This window comes from Rutidosis leptorrhynchoides, chromosome 10, assembly GCF_046630445.1.
Source record: "Rutidosis leptorrhynchoides isolate AG116_Rl617_1_P2 chromosome 10, CSIRO_AGI_Rlap_v1, whole genome shotgun sequence".
In the NCBI taxonomy this organism is placed as follows: domain Eukaryota; kingdom Viridiplantae; phylum Streptophyta; class Magnoliopsida; order Asterales; family Asteraceae; genus Rutidosis; species Rutidosis leptorrhynchoides.
The window spans coordinates 86593367-86613067 of NC_092342.1; the positions used below are offsets into that span (position 1 = coordinate 86593367).

The 19701-nt window shown below is 33.3% G+C and overlaps 1 protein-coding gene and 1 long non-coding RNA gene across 3 annotated transcripts; one reads left to right on the top strand and one right to left on the bottom strand.

Annotated features, from left to right (window-relative positions):
* Positions 1 to 6644: 6644 nt before the first annotated feature.
* Positions 6645 to 10422, bottom strand: LOC139872788 (uncharacterized). Its single transcript, XM_071860713.1, has 10 exons — positions 10213 to 10422; positions 9816 to 9912; positions 9467 to 9690; positions 9230 to 9347; positions 8931 to 9014; positions 8726 to 8852; positions 8178 to 8614; positions 7670 to 7827; positions 7361 to 7447; positions 6645 to 7023 (listed from the first exon to the last, which is right to left on the bottom strand). Exons 2-10 carry the CDS (start codon positions 9834 to 9836, stop codon positions 6912 to 6914), a joined length of 1368 nt encoding a protein of 455 aa, XP_071716814.1. The 5' UTR covers positions 9837 to 9912; positions 10213 to 10422; the 3' UTR covers positions 6645 to 6911.
* Positions 10423 to 11564: 1142 nt separating this feature from the next.
* On the top strand, positions 11565 to 13468 carry LOC139873120 (uncharacterized). 2 transcript variants are annotated; one of them, XR_011767271.1, is made up of 5 exons: positions 11565 to 11763; positions 11869 to 11998; positions 12295 to 12457; positions 12716 to 12794; positions 12950 to 13468. It is a non-coding gene; the product is annotated as an uncharacterized lncRNA (long non-coding RNA). The 2 variants fall into 2 exon arrangements; XR_011767270.1 differs by having other exon boundaries at positions 11565 to 11998; positions 12950 to 13466.
* Positions 13469 to 19701: the final 6233 nt, after the last annotated feature.

Genomic DNA, 19701 nt, shown 5'->3' on the forward strand with positions numbered 1-19701 from the left:
TTCTTTTTCGGACAAAAATCCATCTGTATCCTACAGGTTTCACATCTTTAGGAGTGAGAATGATGGATCCGAAAACTTTTCTTTTATTGAGTGATTCTAATTCAGCTCGTATTGCTTCTTTCCATTGAGCCCAATCATGTCTATTTTGACATTCAACCATAGATGTTGGTTCTGGATCATCATCATTATTCATGATGTCATATGCAACATTAAATGAAAATTTCTCATCAAGATTTTTCATTTCATTTCGGTTCCATAATATTTTTGAATATGCATAATTGATTGCAATTTCTGTATTGACATCATCAATCTCCTCTGCAGTAGGAGTACTGATTTGTGGTTCTTCTTGAACACTTTCTTTTACTTCATTATCAGCTGATTTTCTTTTTCGAGGATTTTTATCCTTTGAACCAATTGGTCTTCCACGTTTCTGACGTGGCAAAGATTCATGAGTGACGTTATTGCCAGCTTTTGGAATTTCAATTCGAGCTGGAGTATTTACTGCTGGTATATATGATTTTGTCACCGTTTTTGTATCTGTAAATGCATCAGGCAATTGATTTGCAAGTTCTTGTATATGCATTATCTTTTGAACTTCTGTCTCGCATTCTTTTGTGTGAGAATCAAGATACTTTAATTGAGGTTCACACCATGAAACATCATTTTCTTTATTTTTCATTTCTCCCCCTAATCTAGGGAACAATGTTTCATTAAAATGACAATCAGCAAAACGTGCTGTAAAAACGTCACCTGTCATAGGTTCAATATACCTTAATGTTGAAGATGTTTCATATCCAACATATATTCCCAACCTCCTTTGAGGACCCATTTTTGTACGTTGTGGTGTCGCAATTGGAACATACACTGCACAACCAAATGTTCTAAGATGGGAAATATTTGGCTCTTGACCAAAAGCAAGTTGTAGGGGGGAATATTTATGACTTGCACTTGGTCTGATGCGAATCAATGCAGCAGCATGTAAAATTGCATGATCCCATATAGATACAGGGAGTTTTGTTCTCATTATCAATGGTCTAGCGATTAACTGTAAACGTTTAATCAATGACTCGGCTAAATCATTTTGTGTATGCACATGAGCAACAGAATGTTCAACAACAATTCCTATAGACATGCAATAGTCATTAAATGCTTGAGATGTAAATTCACCAGCTTTATCAAGTCTCACCCTTTTAATAATGTAATCAGGAAAATGAGCTCTCAATTTAATAATTTGGGCAAGAAATTTTGCAAATGCCACATTACGGCTTGATAACAGACAAACATGAGACCATCTGCTAGATGCGTCTATTAGAACCATGAAATATCTAAATGATCCACATGGTGGATGAATTGGTCCACATATATCACCTTGAATTCTTTCAAGAAACATTGGTGATTCTTTCTCAACCTTAAGTGGTGAGGGTCTAGTTATCAATTTTTCAAGAGAGCAAGATGTACATGGAACCATTGTATCATGATGGATTTTTCTATCCTTTAGTGGATGTACATGAGTACATTCAATAATCCTTTTCATCATTGTTGATCCTGGATGGCCTAATCTGTTATGCCATAAACTGAATACACCAGGATCAATATATTTTTCGTTAACTACCATATGTATTTCTGGTACATTTATATGTGTATAATGTAATCCAGAACTAAGTCTTGGCAGTTTTTCAACCACATGACTCTTGTCAGTGATACTTAAATATTTCTCATTTTCTGTTGTCACTGACTGATAATCATACCCGTTAAGGTATATGTCGGAGAAACTCAATAAATTTCTGCTTGACTTGGGAGAAAATAAGGCATCATTTATTAAAAATTTTGTACCATTTGATAGTATGAAATTTGCCTTTCCTATCCCTTTTATCAAGTTAGCAGGTCCTGATATTGTATGTATAGTTCCTTCCGTTAGTTTTAGATCAATAAAATATTTCTCGGATTTAAGTATAGTGTGTGTAGTTCCACTGTCTGCTATACAGAAATCTCCACCACTTGATTGATGTTGTATTCCAGCAAAATTCATATTGAACTTCATATATAAGAAATAAATAGTGAGTACATTAATATTACACAATATTTTAAACGCAAATAGATAGTACTGAAACATTTAGCAAACATAATGACAAAGACAGACGATATTAAATCGTTTATTTTTCGAAAGACACACAACTTAAACATTCAAGAAATCTTCATATAAATTAGATGGTTTCTCAGTGACTGTTGGATCGACGTTATCCACAAAGTTTACTTCCTTTTCTTTATCTTTCAGCGAATCCTGATACATCTTAACAAGATGTTTAGATGTTCGGCAAGTATTAGCCCAGTGGTCCATTCTACCACATCTGTAGCAAGATTCTTCAGAATTTTTAGAAGAATTTTCTTCAACATCTTGTTTAGTGGGCTTGTTTTGTGGTTGATATTTATATTTTCGTGGATTATTATTTCTTTGACCACCACGGCCACGACCACGACCACGACCACGTCCTCGCCCATTACCATTACCATAAGGATGGTTTCTACCATAGTTATGGCTTTTGGCATGATGATGGTGATGGTTATTATAACCACGACCTTGCCCGCGTCCTTGTCCCTGTTTATAATTATTTGCAGTATTCGCTTCAGGGATTGCAAGTGTACCAGTAGGACGGGATTGCTGATTTTTCATTAATAGCTCATCATTTTGCTCTGCAACTAAGAGATATGAATTAAGTTCAGGATATGTTTTGAACTTTAGCATTCTCAAATTTCTTTGCACTGTGATGTTTGCAGCATTCATTGTGGAGAAAGTTTTCTCCATCATGTCTGCATCACTTATTTCATGTCCACGGAATTTAAGTTGTGAACATGTATTATACAGAGCTGAGCTATATTCATTTACTTTCTTAAAGTCTTGGAACCTTAATGTTCTCCATTGTTCCATAGCAGCTGGAAGTAAAATTTCTCTTTGATTATTGAATCTGCTTTTGAGACCTTCCCATAAAACATGGGGATCTTCTACAGTCACATAATTATTTTGTAAACATTCATCAATATGTTGATGAATAAAGCAACATGCCGTTGCTTGTTCTTTTTCAGAATAAGTGTTGTTTTCATTTATGGCTTCAAGAATGCCCATTGATTTAAGATGCATTTTTACTTTTATAACCCATGGCATGTAGTTGTTTCCAGTTGATTCTAAAGGAGTAAATTTAAGCTTTTACAGATTCGACATTTTCTATTAAAACAAACAACATGATAAATTATAGTCACTTTATATTCATAAGTATATAAACATTAAACATAAATTTAATATAACATAAATGATAAGTAGGTGACAGTGTCGACCATATGTAAGCAATCATTAATAAATGTTATATAACATAAATATAAATATTAGTAAACATAAATGATAATTAGGCGACAGTGTCGGCCATATAAATGTTAGATAATAGAAATATAAATGTTAGTAACATAAATGATAATTAGGCGACAGTGTCGGCCATATAAATGTTAGATAATTGAAATATAAATGTTAGTAACATAAATGATAATTAGACGACAGTGTCGACCATATATTATTCAGGTGGTATAACCTACCATATGTCATTTAGGTGGCAGAGCCAACCATAATTAGTATTAAGATTATCGTGCTGATAACGTGTTATAATTCAGTAGGCTTATAACTACCTTTAGTGATTTGATTCTTGATGTTATAATTCAGTAGGCTTATAACTACCTTTAGTGATTTGATTCTTGATTAAGAATACTAATAATGAAGTGTAAGAACAAAGATGATAATGGAGAGAAAGAAAGAAACACTTTGTAAGTGTAAGAAATGATGCAAGTTTAATGCTTGCATTCATGGCTATTTATAGCAAAAATATCACAAGTTTAGGTAATACAATAATATTACTTTTGTGTATCAATAATTGACTATCCATTTATATATATATATATATTTATATATTATAATAATTGTTCCGTTTTAGTTATATTAATATTAATACTTACTAATATTAAATTAATGTTGAAGATTTTTTATTATTAAAGTAAAAGAGATGTTACACGTATACGTTCTAACAAAATTCTACAGTGCTGATTTCGACCCTTTGTCTTACCATCTTAAGATGTGTTGTTTGTGTCAATCAAACATGAGACTATTCGTGAGATCATCACATCAACAACTACCCTTTTATTTATTATTTATTTATGTGGTATACGCTAACCCTTTCTAACCACCCTGCTCCGATCATCTCCCCTTACTATCGCCCATCCCACCACCATCTTCTCCGGCCACCCCTCTGGCCGAAGATGATATAGCCCAAATGTCGAAGCCAAACGGCTTTTCGTGTGCAAAATCGAGTGAATGTCGTGTTACATCTTTTTTAATTTTCAATTTTCCTGAATCGTGGACTCGTGATGATTGTCGGAAAGTATATGAGACTTATGGGGCTCTTAAGGATGTATACTTTGCTCGGAAGAGGTTGTCGAGCGGTCAACGATTCGGGTACGTTCGTTTTGAGAACGTTTCTGACATTGTCTCCTTCACGAAATCCTTAAACAACATTCGCATCAACGGTAGGTGGATTCGTGCCTATAAGGCAATCGAGAGAGATGGTAACAGTCGAGTTCAGAATATAAGTTGTGCAGTCAATTTGAAAGACAAGGGAGATGGTAATGCTCCTAATCTGAATGTCGATGATTTTGAAGCATTCCCACCTGCTCCTTGGAGTCGTCTATCGTCTAGCACATCAAATCCATTTATTTGGGGAGGTAAATCCTTCGCAGATTCTATTGGAACTAATAAGTCGAATCGTATCGAGTTAAAAATCGATGGTAAATGGATTGAATTTGATCTTCCAAAATCGGTGAGCAATCATAACCTTATTTTTAGCTTCAACAAGGACCGGATTTCGTGGTCCTTGGTCGAAATTAACAAGACCCGTATCGATGGTATTAACGTTGGGGTCCAATCTGAGCCAGCAAAGGGGTCTAATATGGGTGATAATATATCGACATTTATGAACCCAGATTCGACAGACGGGTTCAATTTATCGGCTAAATCGGGTAAACTACGTGAAGATAATTTAAATGATTTACAGGCGAGCAAATCTTCTGAGACTGTAGATGAAGGTGAGTCGCCGGCAGATGTAAAGGATGCAGAAGCCGATGATATCGAGATTGAAGACGGCGAGTTCATGCCGGAGGAGTCTGACGAAATCAGGAAACCACCACCATCCGACGGTCCTCCTGCCTCTCCTGCCTCGAATTCCACCCCGGATTTCAAATTAGATTGTGAATCGTTACCTTTGAATTTCCAATCACCGAGGCACTCAGATGCAAATTCCAATGGTGAAGATACAGGTCTCGAGGGAACTGATGGCACAGTGAACCTGGCACGCTTGATCCTGTTTCCCAGGTGCCCCAATCGTGTTATATTCATAACCAAATTGGGCCTGTAAGTGGTATTGGGCCAGACCATTCTTTTGAGTTTGTTATGAATAATCAAGACCCAAACAGGATAGACCTGGGCTCAGATGAAAGACATGTGGGCGAACCTAGCCCGGGAAAATTTGTTTGTCTAGCACATTCCGCGGTTGCTCGCTTTCGTGTTAAAAAGAAAAAAGCCCCACCTTTGATCAAAAGTCATTTTATTAATCATGTGTGGGGTAGGCGTAATATGAAACGTAATCGTCGTCGAGAGAACTTTCGGTGGCACGAAAGATACTTTATCGAGAATGTGATGAATGACTCGGATGAGGATATTAGTTGCTGCTCTTGCTGCTCTTCGTGCGCGTCATCCGACTCGGAAACTTAGAATTGCTTACTTGTCGTGTCTCTAATGTCCTCGTGTGTGTGCGTCTTATTTATGCGGTGCGTGATGTTGTTGTGTTTAGTCTAGCTCCTGGCTAGTTTGTATTTCGTGTTTTGTTATTTTTAATAAAATTACCTTGCCTTTCAAAAAAAAAAAAAAAGTATATAACTATATATCTTTATTTATTTATTTTTATTTATATTTATTGTTTGACGATCTTATATTCTAATATATGTATTTATATAATTCTTTGGCATTAATGGGACAACACTCTTGAAAGATGAAATCATATTACTATTTCTGGATTCGCTTGTTGCAAGGCATGACAACATTGTTTTAGTAACTTGCCAACTTGGTTGCTATTACTAATTCTTTCTTGGTATATATCACTCAGCTAACAAATCAAAATTCTGATCAGCTAAAATACATTATTAGATTACAACAATAGTTGTTACTACTTGTTACGCCCCACCCCCACCTTCAATTGATTCACAAGTTCAGGCATAATGAGTTAGGATCAGATAGATTAGAGCCTTAAACAGAAACAGCTAGACTTAAATACATCACCTTTCAGGATTCCAAATTTCAAACAAAATAAATTGTTATTTGTATCCATTTTTCTGAAGCGGCCCCGCCTATAGTAGGGTCTCATACATGAAGTTCATCATAATCCTTCGATTAGTTAAACAAAGAGTAACTCAACAAAACTGGCTACGAGAATAGGTAGTAACTTAAAAAAAAAAAAAAAAAAAAAAAAAACAGGATTCAAACCAACTAAAAAACGAGACATTGGTAGCAATGTACAATTTCTTTCTAAATAAAGATTAAATTATAGCTTTAGAAATAAAAGAAAAAACCATAACTTCGAAATTAATGAAACCCAATTAACATTGGTAGCAATGTATTACCCTTTCTAAAGCATAATCTCCGACTAAACTATGGGTAGAAAACCTTTTGTAAAATGCATACTTATGGTTCCTGAAAGAAACCAAGACCAAGACCAAGACCAGGTCCCATCTCTATTTCATTATTTATTTCCATAAATTAACACGGGGCCAATTTTGATCCACTAATGCTGATGAGGGGCCGGGCCGGGCCGGGCCTTGAATCATTATCGATTGCTAAGCTTTCGTTTCTTTGCCTGTTTTCTCATTCGTTCTCTCCTTTCTTCTTCTTCATTTTTCTTAAGCTCTTCTTCATCTTCCATAGCAGCAATCCTCGCACTAAATTACAGAGTTATCAGTTACATATGCAAATATGTCACAAATTTGGTTTAGTTTAACACAGATTGCATTGATTATTTTAAACAAATTTGTAGAAATTGTGCGGGTGAACATAAAGGTGCAAAACGTGCAAATTTTTAAGTAACAGGTCAAAACAAGTACTTAGTTGAGTTTTGATTATTTTAACCAAATTTGTAGAATTGTGCGGGTGAACATATAATAAAAGCAATAACTTTAACTATGATAAATATACGATGACGCAGAAACAAACAAGGGCCTGAAAATTTAACGAGTGTTGTGCATTCAATATACGCAGATTCTCATAATCGTCACTGACCTGCGTTTCTCCTCTAGCATGATGTCATCAAAACCAGCCTCCATGTCACTATCATCATCGTCATCACGAAATTTGTTGGGATTATATCTGCAAAACAAAGTCTCTTATAGTCATCCATGCTTTCAAAAATATTAAAAATGAACACCTAACATTTATCTATACAATTATCATCTATTATTATCTATACAATTATATAAAACATATATTTGGTGAGCCTCTAAAAAGTAGGTAAACTATTTATAATTCTTACATTTATTTCTCTTAACACACAAACACTACACACAAAACACATATAGAAAGTATGTCTACCTGAACATGTTTCTGATCATGCTGATGGCTTGCTGACCGTCATCATCATCATCATCATCATCATCATCATCATCATCATCAAAGGGCCGAGCAGGTCTTTTTAATGGCCGTTCCTTATGTTGTGAGCTGGATGGTGGTCTAGCTGATTGTTGCTTTATCTGTCAGATTCAAAAGCAAGCCAAAAACATGTTACATCACAAATCATTAATCTTAAGCATGGTACCTACCAAGTGACAATTTCAACCCATATGCCTATGAATGGGCCAAATCAGGCTCTGTTAAGACAATATAGTATTTATATTCTGATACAATATTTTTGGATTTGACACATTTTATTTTAAATAATAAAGTAAAATGTTTCAGGTCAACCCAACCAGACTTATTCTGACCCGTACTAAAAACTAGTTGTTTTGACCTGAATCCAGCTTAACTTATTACCTCAACCCGCCCATTCTGACACTTATATAGTGTACACACAAAAAGGGAAACCACAAACAAACAAATATACCTGAGGTTTAGATGTCACTACAGGGTTTCTAGTAATGTTTCCATTACTAGATCCTCTATCATCCCTCTTATGTTCAACGGGTCGTTTATGAACAGACGCTGGTGTTTTGGGTGGGACCGGTTTGTGCCCGTTGGGTATCGATCCTCTAGCAACTTGTGTAGAAACCGCCTTTTGCTTGTTGGCCAATGGCGTCTTTGAAGGCAAATGTTTATGTCCCAAAGGCCGGCCCAGACCACTCCCTTCATTTTTCCCAACTTGTTTTCGTGAATCTAATGGTCTTGAAGTCGACTTACTGGTAGTACTAGGTCGTTGACTTTGTTGACCAGGTTTCGCTCGCATTTGACTTTGACTAGACGTAGGCACGGGTTTTCTCTCTTCACGTCCATTCGTTACTTTTCTACCACTACCATTTGCATGTCTTTGTGACAAATGCACCTCTTCAGCATATATCAAAAAACTCCATTGTAAATATTTTGGAATATGTATTTTTATTTTTATTTTATATTTTATATAATATAATATTAAAAAACATATATGAAGTAACATACCAGGTTTTGGTGAGGGGACAGTTTTAGGAGGATTCTTTGGAGGAACTGGAAACTCGGCGTTATCCGATAATAGAAACGAGTAGTCTCTCGTATTCTTTAACATTTGAATTTTTGCTTTAGGTTTCGCCTAAAAGGTAAAAAAGAAGTTTAAATATATGGGGTTAAGAAAAATTAATATATTGGTCAAATAAAAACTAAATCTTACATGATTTTCTACTCTCCGAAGCTGCCCATTGCCATTGGGTCGAGCCTTGGTTGCTGCTTGAGTTGAAGTACCACCCTTGTTCTTCTGTAGAATCCAACAAAGATATAAACCATTTAAAATCAACTTGTTAAAAATATTAATTCCATATTTTAAGAACCTAAACCTTAAAATGTGTTTTTATCACAACTCTTACCTCAACTACACACTTCATAAAGACCAAACAGTTATTACTTGAGTGTATTTTTATACATAAAACTAAAACCATAACTATTATGAAGAATAGGAAAGAAAATACATACACCATTCTTAGCTTTTAAAACCCTTTCTGCCAAATGTGGATTCTCCAACAGTGACTTGCTTTCTTGAATTACTCTTTGGGCAATAACTGGTTGTGAAGGCCCAAAAAAAGATCCAAAACTGCAACACGTAGTGCTTAGTTTTATTAAGTTATGATCCTTGGACATTCATAAGACAAGACCTAACGATATAAACAAGCCTCGTGATAATATTATTAGTTTTTAAAGGAAGGTACTCACTTGTCATAGGGCATTTTACTTTTTATCTCCCGTGAATTGGCAGGGACGGAACCTGCACCAGTCTTCATCTTCTTTCTAACATTATCCTTCAACTTGTTCCTAAATTGAAGGTATTCCAACTCCTCCTGCGTCGGCAACTGCTCCTCTTCTTCTTCCTCTTGTTCTTCGTATTCATCACCATCCTCATCATATTCACCAGCTTCATCTTCATAATCCTCATATTGCTACACGAATGTAACCATAAACAATAAAGTTAACTTACAAGATAAAGAACATCATCCCATCCCTTCCCATCCCAAAGGACATGAAAAGATATAGAGGTTAAAAGATGAACTCCATAGTTGCTTACATCTAACTCATATCCTGCCATTGTACACTTAAATATTCAATCTTCAGAGGTCTCCTAGCCAATACTTGGACAATGTAAGACGTGATTAACACAAAAACTGCATAAAAACATCAGCATAAATCAATCATATCGCACAAATAAAAAAAACATGTATATAAGAAACACAAAGCGATTTAATGTACTAACTGAAAGAAAACAATTCATATATAAAATTAGGGGTAATGTGACTAAATTAGGGTTACAATACTACACTCAGGCAACGAATCAAATTAACAAATAGCTAATCAGATTATAAAATTGAACAAATATTCATGAAATTCGAGTAATTAATGTACCAGAGTGGATAAATTTAGCAAAAAATAGCGGAAAAAATAGTTCAATTGAAAGAGGAACTTACAAAAACCCTAAATTTCCCAATCTCGAATCTTCCTGAATCGATCGGTTCAGTTGCTGCTAGTTGATCGATTGAATATATAGAAAAAAAACAAAATCGATTCAAATCGATCGGATGAAGGTTACAATCAGTAATCGTTTAATGTAAATCACAAATTAGGTCTTTCTCCGGTGATGAATTGCGGCCTCTATAACAGCCCTCTTTTTTTTTCTTTTCTTTCTATCTTTTTTTTTGTTCCGTTTTATCACCGCCGTTTGGAGTTATATAGAGCACATGTATATAAATTTGGAGTTTGCCTGAATTTACAAAATTTACCCCGATCTAAAATTGTTAGGACAATGCTAATCATAAGTTTTTAAGTCAATGTTTTTGTTTAAACACTATAACATTCCATTTTTAACTATTTAAACTCAATTATATTATTTATGAAGTATGAAGTATTTAATTTCCTTATCGAAACTTACTTTCTATAATTACCATACTAACTATTAGACAAAACTTATGAACAGTACCAGGTGTACTTTCGTCTTTTCACATTCCCCCTTTTCCCTTCTTTCTTTCAAGTAACACCACACAAGCCCCCACACTTTGTTCAAAAATTAAAATCGACCCCCAACACAGGGGTTAAAGCGTCAAATCAAAATTTTCATAAAATATGCTAAATAAACTCCACTCAAATATTCAACAGGTCATATCTTCTCGCTCGCAACGAGTTAAATTTTTCCGACACCATCCTTAAACTCGAAATAATTTTATGAACACAATGTCACTAACTATACGCAAAACAGACACTTTTAAAAAAATGCTAAATATTTAGGGTACTATTCATATATGTTGATTTTTCACTCGCAGGCTACGTACCTAAACACAATAAAATACATTAAAAATCGAACCTCCGGCGCGAAGCGAGGGTTCGAAAACTAGTTTTCACAATTTGACAATAAATATATTGTTTTATGTTATATAATATATTTGATAAAAATTATATTAATAACAACAAGTTTAAAAATTAAAATTTAATTCATTTATATAAATTTCATCAAATAATATATAAAACAAATAAAAGTATTAAAATTCAAATTTATGATTGAAAGATTTTGAAAAGTTTTTTCCAGTATCACCGGATATTTCTCAATCTCTCTTCTCTCTTATATATAATAACAAAAGGTAAATTAGCTCACTTTTAAAAAAGAGAAACAATCTTAGCCACTCATTATATTAGCTTTGTTTGATCTGAACCATTGATTAAGTACTAATCTAGATTATGAGCTAATAATCCCAAACTTCAATTGTTTGATTACACATATACCCCTGTACCTCCAAAACTATGCGGCCTTTTTCAAAAAATTAGGGATTACAATTTTTTCATCATTTGCAACCTTTCATCTATCAATCACGAAACTAAATCCCATTCATCGCTCCCTTCATCATCATCATCATCATCATCATCATCAAAAATATCTGAGCCATCGATATGTATCCATTGATGCGTATCGCTGCCTTCTTCATCATTATCAAAATCTCTTATCCATTGATCCGTCAATTCTGGTGCAGGTCGATCTCTCTTCTCATACATGTTTATATGATAAAATTAATTCAGGTTTTGATTAGGACGAAGGACGATTGCAGCTAAGTTCGATCTTCGTTTAACTAATTTAGGGTTTTAATTGATGAAGATTGATTCATCATTTGTTACATAATATTCAAGAACTCGAAACCCTAACCATGAACACGAAGCTATTACATGATCCGGATTAAATCCTTTTAGAATCCTCGATTTTCGATTAAGGTAAATTTCTTAACCCTTATTTTATAATGGAATTACTAGATGACATATATTTACATAGATGACTAATATTTGTATCCGATAAAATTCTTCGCGATCTCCTACTGCAATACTCTGATATAATGGAATCTTCATTGTTCATCAAGGTTCAGTATGCTTTTAATTTTGTTTATTGACTATTTATTCATAAACTCCTTTATTTAGTTTCGTATATGATGAAGTTACCCGGTTAAGCAGGCAAGTCTTCTATAAATGCATGTTTTCTCTTATTTTTGAATTTTTTTTTTTACACAATTCAGGTATAGAAACATGGGTTTGTCAACTGTGCAGTCCATGGAGAACATGCTTAGGATGAAGGTAATGAAGGAGATGAACCGATCAGGGGTAGATGCTATGCATTCCAAGATGGGCATGAAAAGCAATGTCATCCGAAACCTTCCATTTGAGATTTTATTGTAGTTGGTAAACTTCTTAATCTGATTATGGTTATGGTTTATATAATTTTAATTCCATTTTAGCAGGTGATTTGGTTTTTTAGTTGCTGACTTCAGATGGTTTCGATAACATTAGTCATGAATATTGTCTTTTGTAACTTGATATATAATAAAGTTTATTTGAAGAATACGAATTTATTGATTGACATGTGGGATATTTGTTTCACTTTAAGTGTTTGATTAAATGCTTGAATGAATATCGTATTTGGTTTTAATTCGAATGCAGAATGATCTTCTTCTTCGATTCAACATTTCAATATTCCTATCCGATACAAGTTTGAAATCAGTTAAAGGTTAGCTACAAGGTGAGCTACTTTTACCAATTATAAAACAACATGTCTTTAAAATGAGCGTTTAAATAGTTATTTAGATTTTGTAAAGTATCTAATGTTAATTTTCGTTATAGTGAATGTTAATTTATGTTTATCTTATATTGGATACACATGATTTCGGATCATAGATTCGTCACTTTGAGTGCGTAACAAAAAAGATTATAAGTGGGGTCTAACTGTGTGACTTCCATATCCATATTCATAAAGTATCGAACACTTCTTGCCATTGTTGTTCTTATATGACGGTCGCGAATTGGGAGGAAATTTTAGGGTTTCTTCGGAATTTACAACATCAGGTATTCATTGAATCTTTTTTACTGGGTGGATGTCATTACTTGTGCAGTGTTGCTAAAGTTTGATTTTTGGTATTCATTACTTGTGATTGTTGAGTTTCTTGAAATGAGTTTAGTGAGAGTATCTAATTAGTTAATAAATTGATTGTGTTAAAGATTGAATCTTTTTTACTGGGTGTATGTCATTTCATCAGGTAAAAGCTTGAATTTTGTGCTTCGACTTTAGTATGCTGTTGAGATTAGCTGGAATTTTGTTTCTATTGCCAATGTTTCATTGAACATGGGAATTTAATTGTAGTTATATTTGTTTAGTTTATTTGGGTTTCATTTGTTTAATGATATTTTTTTAGTTGAATTGATCAACTGGATTTGGTAAGACTTGATTTTTTAATGTATTTGGGTCTAAGAGTTCCGTTACACATAATATCTAGTGCATTGTCTTTCTTTACCCATTTAGGAAATTCATCAAACGAATTTGGTTCTAGAAAGAATGTTCGACCTTCACTCGGAACATCCATAATATTTCCAAATTCTTTAAGCGTTAATGAATAACTTTTTCCATAAAGAGAAAATTAGATTTTCTCATTATTGTGTGAGTTGAAAATTCTCATAGAATTCATTGATGTGAAGGGGATAGAGTCAGCCTCTTAGATTAAGAAAGACACCTCACTTGATGTTTGAGAAGCTTTCAAGAGAGTAGGTAGTAAGATGATGTGTAAGAACTTCTCTCCCTTCAACAATGGATCTCATTGTGAAGAACCTTTGTTTTGCAAAGAGATGTTTGGAGTAGTTGATGGGGTGTGAATTTTTTGAATGTATTTGCTTTAATAGACAAATGATGAATGGTGTCTAGCAAACTTTAATGGGGTAGGTAGCTAAATTGAGAGCACTTTGTCAGAGATATCAATTTGTCCTTTTGCAATCTATTGATCATTGAATTTGTGTAAGAGTGCTAGGACAAATTAATTATGTCAGGTGTTCTGCTGTCGAATCACGGTCGACCGTGGAAGCAGCCGTACAGTGACAAATTTCTATTTTTGCATGGGTATACAAGCAAAATCAACTTAAGCACACAATAAACACAACATTATTAACTATCTTACACATAATTGTTTAGTACCAACATTTAAGCATTCCACATAGTACACAGATAAAGATCATTATCCCAGACATACAAGTTACGACCTATTGCAAGAAATTGTTTTCACAAATCCTTTCAATGCCTTCTTGAACCTAGAGTGATTTTCGCTAATCTCTTCCTCTCGCTTCAGAATTCTGTCAATCTTGGTTTTGAAATTCGAATTCACGAACTCTTGATGTTCCTGTAAGTTAGCCTCCTCATCTTCTATCTCCTCTTCATCCGATTCTTCCTCTGGTTGATAGTTCTCAATCTCTTCAAGATCCTCATGAAGACTCGATCTTCTTCCACGAGAGGATTCTCCTATATGACCACTTCGAATGATAGTTGACTTGTCTAGTGGCTCGAATGAAAGTTATTGAACAATAGCGTGTGTTGCCTTGAGGTAGTTGAATAGACTGTTTAGATGCATTCTATACGGAAGAGATCTAGTTGATTCAGTCATCAGATTGCTCATTCGTGTTATCATCAAAAATGCCACATTAATCTCCACATTTAATTCAATTGCCCACATGACAAAAATTTGGGTAACATGAATGTGAGAGTGGTTCCCCAACCTACATTAGATGTTGTGGTCAATGATTTTGTTCAGAATGTCCAGATCTAATCGGAGATCCTTTTCGGTTAATCCTTTGGATAAGATTTCGGAGTGATTGGCGTTAGGTTTGCAAAGCAAGGTTAATACATCGGTAGCTTGAATAAACTCAGGAAGATGTTCTAGTTTGTGTCGTCTACTGTAGAACTCCATTCCTTCAATAGGAACACCCAGAATTTCACCAAAAGTTTTGAGAGGAAATTCCCACCACTTTTTGTTAAGATGAAATCTTACCATCTTAGTTTATGTGTTGAAGCTATAGTTGGCATAGAACTCTCTTATCAACTCAGGATTTATAGGTCCATTGATTAGTACAAACGAAGCTAGATTCCTTTCAAACAGCTTGTCAATTACTTCAGGGAATGCTTCAAGGCTTATGATTCTTCCTTCTGCTATTGCTCTTGCTTTGAGCCATTTCTTGTTATATGTTGTACGTTATCTCGCATCAGTTGGAGGATTATATCTATTCTCTCCTCCTTTAGATTGAGCGTCCCTGGTCCTTGCTATTTTTCTACATAATGATATTTCAAATCAATTCAAAGTGTATAATTCAATTGTAGGCAACAAGTTTTGCAAACTTTAATTATCATCAATACTTAGATGTTTTGATGTTAATGTTCTTCACATTTTCACTCTTCATTAGTGTCAATGAGTTTGCAATTAGATTAAGATTTTCACAAAGTTCATATGTGTTCTAGACTTTTGAGATCATCATCAACACATGTTTTGACATTCAACATTATCACACTCAATTAGCAACAATGAAACGACCCGTCATAGTACACTTGACGACCATCGTTATCTTGGTCCCACAGCTTGATCATAACTCTATATGAATTTGATAAATAACCTTGCATTCTTTATTAAAAAAAAATGATTTCCTATAAAGGAAACCTACCAAAATGTGTAAGTTTAGAAAAATCATACATTATTACCTAACCAAAAGTTGACCAAAACAAGTCAACAACATCCACTATTAAATGTATCAAAATAGAATGCAAGTTAATGTTTAACAAAAGCTGCCATCATAAATATGCAGACTCTCTAAGCACAGCGGAAGCAATCAATCATGAACCTGAGAATAAAACATGCGAGTAACTGTCAACAAAAATGTTGAGTGAATTATAGATTTTAATATTGCAAACAATATTTAATTTAAACCATAAAAATTTATGTTTGAAAACATAAAAACTCCTTTTTGGACCACAAAATTATATGCTAGAAAACATATAAAAATATTATTCCATTTTCCGTAAGCCACCTGGTAACCACTTAACCATTTATTTATCCTTGCCAAACACAATAAATAATATACACCGAACAAGTGTATCTTCAACTAAATACGAAGTACTAAACATTTCGATTATAAATTGCTAGCGCGACTCGCTCGAAATGGGGTTGTCAAACCCGATAGATCTATCCATAGGATTCGCGTTCACCAGTAGAAATCAGTGATTACAATTACCAGATTAGGGAATATTTTTGTTCGACTCACAATGAATAATTTAAACCAACTTCCACTTGTGTCCAAAATATAAAATAAAGTGCATGTATTCTCATCCCAAAAGATTTAAAATGGAAAAAATGAGACTATAACTCACCTTAAAGAAAATGAAGTAACCACACAAAAATGCGAACAACAAAAGAAGTAAAGTGATCAGGAATGATCACAACGCTGACCTATAAATAAAGCAGATCGATATAAATAACTAACTTAGGTCAAGTCTTAGTATGATAGCTATTGTACATGTTACAAGTAGACATAGAACAATACTCAACATGCATCGGTTTGATCGGAGCAGCGTACAGACACACACTTTCTATTTTTAGAAAGTTTCTATTTTTAGCAGGTTTCCATTTTTGGAAAGTTTCTATTTTAGGAAAGTTTCTATTTTAGGAAAGTTTCTATTTTAGGAAAGTTAATATTTTTGGAAAGTTTTCAATTTAGAAAGTTTTCATATTTAGAAAGTTTCTATTTTTAGAAAGTTTATAAGTTAGGAAAGTTTTCTTAATTAGAAAGTCAACAAAAGTCAACTAAAAGTCAAAGTCAACCGAAAGTCAACTCAAAAGTCAACCTTGGTCAAACATAGTCAACGTTAATTTTAAAAGTATAAGTTATATTAATAACATAAGTTATAATGTTATTTAAAGTCATATATGTATAATTATGTCATAACATAAGTCTAATTAAATTAAATTGAATTATTAAAGTTAACATAAGTTTAAATGATATAATTAATATAACATAAGTATTTAATTAATTAATTAAATATTAGTCATAATATAAGTATTATTAATTAATAATAGATTTTAAATCATATCATAAGTATTATTAATTAATAATGAATTATTAATCATATCATAAGTTTCTAATTATAATTATTAAATCATAAGTATTTAATAATTAAATTATAATTAAATAATAACTAAGCCTTATAATAATTAAATAATTAATTAATCCTTATTATAAGTCTTATTATAATAATCTCATAATATAAGTTTAATACTTACCATAAGTATTTTTCATTAATAATAAAAGTATTATTAATCACAAGTTTAATTAAAGTTTCATTAATCAAAATGTAATTAATAAATGATATAATAAATATGTATATCATAAGTCTTAATTTAAATAATCACTTTTATATCATAAGTAATTTAATGATAATGAAAATCATTATTTTATATCATAAGCTAGATGTTATAACCATAAGTTTTAATTAAAAGTTCATCGGGTCATAACTTGAGCCCTGGGAATCACTTTTCGGCGTGTCTTATATATATCGTCGCCTAACCAACCCACCCGACACATTAGTGTGCTCAAGAACACCCCAAGAACAGCAAATAAGTCGTGACTTACAGCCATAAATCAACTTGTAGCTTTAATCCGTTCAAAAACATGTTTTAGTCATACCGGGTGATCCGTGGCTCGGATTTCGATGACCCGATTATGAAAGTTCATCCCATCATCAATCCTAACACATTAGTACACCCTAAAGACTCCAAAGATGATCACAAAGTCGGACCATACCTGTACCAATTCGTTTTCACAATTTAATCTCAACAAAACACCATTTTAATCATAACTTAAGTTCCGGGAATAGAAATAACATGAATCCGGAGTCTAAAATTAATGTCTTGATGAGAGGAACACATCTAAACACTTTAATTTAACATTTACATCAGTTTAGTTCACTGAAACGGTCGAATAGTTTGCTGTCCACAATCAATCAAACCGAAAACATGCAATAACGAGTGATTCTGTGCATACAATCAATAATCCAACAACATACAAGCACTATACTATCATTATAACATATAAAAACAAAAAAAATTGAAAAGCTAGGGTTAGGGTTTATACCCTAATCAATAATCAAGTGGTATGATCGTGTAGAGAATGATGAGAGCAATCCGTTTATGCAATGATTGAATGATCCAAGCTATAATTGAAAAAAAATATGATGATGGTGAGAGTTGAAATGTCCCGTTCATATTGACTATTCGACCTTTATATCATATCCGAAGGGTGTCCCAGAATGATGGGGATATTCTTATATATGCATCTTGTTAATGTCGGTTACCAGGTGTTCACCATATGAATAATTTTTATCTCTATGTATGGGATGTATATTGAAATATGAAATCTTGTGGTCTATTGTTACGATTTGATATATATAGGTTAAACCTATAACTCACCAACATTTTTGTTGACGTTTAAAGCATGTTTATTCTCAGGTGAATATTAAGAGCTTCCGCTGTCGCATACTTAAATAAGGACAAGATTTGGAGTCCATGCTTGTATGATATTGTGTAAAAACTGCATTCAAGAAACTTCTTTCGTTGTAACATATTTTTATTGTAAACCATTATGTAATAGTCGTGTGTAAACAGGATATTTTAGATTATCATTATGTGATAATCTACGTAAAGCTTTTTAAACCTTTATTGATGAAATAAAGGTTATGGTTTGTTTTAAAATGAATGCAGTCTTTGAAAAACGTCTCATATAGAGGTCAAAACCTCGCAACGAAATCAATTAATATGGAACGTTTTTAATCAATAAGAACGGGACATTTCATCGTGCACCTCAAAGTATTGAATCCTAGGATTAATGTTTAAGAGGGTGTTGCGGTTAACCGCGAATATTGAGAGTAGAAACTCCTCAAACGGTCTAGTGTAATATACATCCATGATACCCACTATAACAACAGTTGGGGTAGAAATCCACCTAGCGCCTTTTTTACAATAGGGTGACCACCGAGTGTACCCCAGAAAATTGATTTATTGGTCGGCGTTTCGGCCATGTCCAATCATAAGAGGGAAAATTTTATGAGCGCAAAGACTTTTCAACAATTTTATGAAACTGCCATCCAAAGTGGCGTAAGAGTCTTTAACAAGGATCTTAATGGTAAGTTTCATCTCTAAACAGAGGATAAGAAGAAGTGTGATCCATACATGGTGTAGATTAATACAAAAATCTTTAATATAATCAATCAAAGAAGTTTTGAAAAATCTTTAAACGTTTGATGTGACAACATAAATGGAACGAAGTTCTTAGTAAATTTAGAAGTATGTACAACGTGTACCATTTTATATAAAATAAATTGACTTAGTCAAACAGCTCAATAAATGAGTGGTTTTTAACAAATAATTTTGAAGGTATGATTTAGTATATACTAGACAAAATAGGTAAGGGTAAATTTATTCATTTGAATCCATACGTACATATATGATTTTATAAGTTGTATACATGACAAAATATTTCATTGCTTCTATTCGACCATAATCTCGTGAGGACCGCCCAATTAAACAAATGTGTAAAACTCCCGATGATAACATAGTATCTGTATTTCA

What these genes read in the sequence shown, in the direction of transcription:
- LOC139872788 (XM_071860713.1), bottom strand. Translation starts at nt 9,836, where the DNA reads ATGGCAGGATATGAGTTAGAT. An exon ending in TTTTAAAAGCTAAGAATGGT is followed by an intron (nt 9,015 to 9,229) that starts GTATGTATTTTC and finishes TGGATTCTACAG; the next exon opens with AAGAACAAGGGTGGTACTTC. An exon ending in TTCGGAGAGTAGAAAATCAT is followed by an intron (nt 8,853 to 8,930) that starts GTAAGATTTAGT and finishes TTTACCTTTTAG; the next exon opens with GCGAAACCTAAAGCAAAAAT.